This window comes from Danio rerio, chromosome 18 (genome assembly GCF_049306965.1).
Source record: "Danio rerio strain Tuebingen ecotype United States chromosome 18, GRCz12tu, whole genome shotgun sequence".
Classification (NCBI taxonomy): Eukaryota; Metazoa; Chordata; class Actinopteri; order Cypriniformes; family Danionidae; genus Danio; species Danio rerio.
In genome coordinates, this window is record NC_133193.1 from 31,665,086 (window position 1) to 31,667,860 (window position 2,775).

A 2,775-nucleotide genomic window follows, 5' to 3' on the forward strand; every position below is an offset into this window, starting at 1 on the left:
TGTGCTGCAAAAGGGATTAATTCTCCCTATGAGCTATCAACCAAGGCTGAACCTGGACGAGGGCATCCCGCGAGTCACTTTTAACACACAAGGCAGGGATAGTTTGTCCCAATTGGAACGTAGCCAAGGCAGAACCTGGACGAGGGCATCCCACGTGACACTTTTAACACACAAGTTAGGGATAATCTGTCCCAATCGGAACGTAGCCAAGGCAGAACCTGGACGCAGCAGGCATACAGCGTTGAACTAAGAAGACAGGGCTCATTTTTGTCCCTACTGAATCTACTTTTACCACACAGATAATAAATAAAAGGAATAATGAAGACACTGAACACCATTTGACCGTTAAGTTGTACAATATTTATTTAGGACGATTCAGAGTCTTCTGTTTGTTCGAGTGGGCGAGCGCCCTGGCTTTTCCCCCTGGCAGGGCGCCATGGCAGCGTCCTCCTGCTGGTTCCCTCCTGGTAAAGAGACACATAAAGGGCAGTCAGCCAATGCCACAAGTTCTGCTGTCCACGCCAAAGAGAATCTGATTTTTACCAGGGGAGAGACGGGAGTCTCTGTCCTCTTGCGCCCTTTCCGCGGGGGGCTTTCAGTGCCCGCTGCCTCCCCATCCTCCTCCTCCTCCACCAGGGCCCTTTCAAACAGTCTGCTGCGCTCGCGTGCTTGGAGAGGTCCGAGGTGAAGTGCGTAGAACTTATCTGAGGTTGAAGTGTCATGGCACATGAATTGCGCCACCTTGCGGCGATCCTCTGAAGAGTGTGCATTCTTTGCCTGCGTCGGAGAGAGACAGAAGCTTGATTAGGATCGAAGCCGCCGCTGGTAGTTACAGGGGCGTCACAATGCCTACTCACATGGGTCGCGATCGCAGTCCGTACGTCAATAAAGGTGGGTTTGCCTGGAAGGCCCATATTGACCTAAGCAGACTGAAAGTACTTGTTCAGGGTCCGACAAGGACTGGCTCTGGAAGTGAAAAAGAAATAGGTAGCCTGGCTCCCTCCGGGGAGACCAGCCCGCAGCGCCAAAAACCTGCGGAACCAGCTGTATTCCTCCCTGTTTAGGGACAGCTGCGCCGCCCCGAAGGCTCTGTTTGTTTTGTGCGTGGTAATCTGCCGTCAGAGAACAAGCAGTGAGTGAGAGAGCATGCTACTGGTGACCCCCACCTTACTTGCGCCATACTCACGTTAATGACATAAGCAGACTCGTCGGGGCTTCTGGAGGCCTCTTCAACCTCCTGGATTGTGAGATTCTGGAAGACTCCACAGCGGTGCCCAGAGATGGAGGTTAGGTAGCCAGTCAGAAAGCCATAGAAGCGCCACTGTTGCCTAGTGCTTGGGTTGGATTCGAGGCTATCTGGTGAAGGACATTAGACAGATTAGACCACCGACGGTTCTATTTCCTCTCTGGGTCACCAACAGCTCTTGGCTGCTGGTGACCTGTTCTCCGGGGCGCCAGCAGCTCAACCAAGAGCTGCTGGTGGCCCGGAGAGGAAATGTTCGTTTCTTCTTCAGGGGCACCAGCAGTTCTTGGTTCACCCAGCCACGTCTGTCTGCCCTTCTCCCCCGCGAATGGGACTCATTCAGGGGGAAGGGGGGCAGACAGACGTGGCTGGATGAACCAAGAACTGCTGGTGACCCAGAGAGGAAATTAAACCTAGGCCACCAGCAGCCGTTGGTTCATCCAGCCACGTCTGTCTGCCCCCCTTCCCCCCGAATGAGTCCCATTGGCGGGGGAGAGGGGCAGACAGACGTGGCTGGATGAATCAAGAACTGCTGGTGACCCAGAGAGGAAATTAAACCCAGGCCACCAGCAGTTGTTGGTTCATCCAGCCACGTCTGTCTGCCCCCCTTCCCCCCGGATGAGTCCCATTCGCAGGGGAGAGGGGCAGACAGACGTGGGTGAACCAAGGGCTGTTGGTGCCCTGGAAGAACGAACAGGGGGAATTGTTGGAACGGCGGAAGGCTGGCTTACCTAGCAGGGCGGAAATTTTCCTCCCAGCGGTCCGGTGACAGCGCACTAGGCTGGCCTTGGGGATCAGTCAGCTTTCCTTCGCCTGCTTGGTCCGTACCTCGTGCACGACGACACGCCGGTGTATGCCGCGAATGAGGGCTCTGACCTCCCGTCGAATCAGAACCAGAGCCGTGCTGGAGAGCCGACAGGCGGCCGGCGGCGTTTCCGATTGGGAGTCCAGGAATTGGGCCACGTTCTTCAGATAGTGCTGCCTGGTGGGCTCGGCCATCTGCGTCTGACCTAGCAGGGCGGCCCATGCTCAGATTCGGGCTGGTTGGTTGAGGAAAAGGAAGGTCCCTGGCTCCGCGGTGCCCCTGGCCATGTAACCAAGGAAGGCTTTGATTCTCCCCAGCTTCGAAGTGATGTTGTTTCGCAGGCGGGCGGTGGGCTCGCTGCCCAGTTGGTACCCTTCGAACTCCCCCAAGAGAAGGTCTGTGGAACGAGCACAACCAAGAGTCAACTTCCCAGAAGACACACACCCAGCAGAGCGACAGTGACGTGCGTGAAATATACTCAACTCAGCGCGAGGACGTGGTCCGGGAACGGGTAGGCAGTGGGTTCCAAAGCCTCCGGAGGCTTGGGGGGCATCGGACCTCCGGCCGCCCCTCGCCCGGGAGCCGGTGGTGCAGGAGGCGACCTGGTTCTCCTCGCCCTCTTCCTCCTCCTTCTCCCCCCTTCTCCCTTCCTTAGCTCCCGGTAGAGGCGTGTGATCTGGAGTAGGGTGGACCGCATCTTGGTAACCTGTTTCCCCAGGTCTGTGAG

The 2,775-nt window shown here is 56.8% G+C and overlaps 1 protein-coding gene across 1 annotated transcript; it reads right to left on the reverse strand.

Moving 5' to 3' along the window:
• Nucleotides 1–245: 245 nt before the first annotated feature.
• LOC141378811 (uncharacterized) lies at nucleotides 246–2,270 on the reverse strand. The gene is made up of 4 exons (XM_073930296.1): nucleotides 2,072–2,270; nucleotides 1,187–1,356; nucleotides 544–777; nucleotides 246–464 (listed from the first exon to the last, which is right to left on the reverse strand). The coding sequence occupies exons 1-4, from the start codon at nucleotides 2,268–2,270 to the stop codon at nucleotides 366–368; spliced, it is 702 nt and encodes a 233-aa protein (XP_073786397.1). The 3' UTR covers nucleotides 246–365.
• Nucleotides 2,271–2,775: the final 505 nt, after the last annotated feature.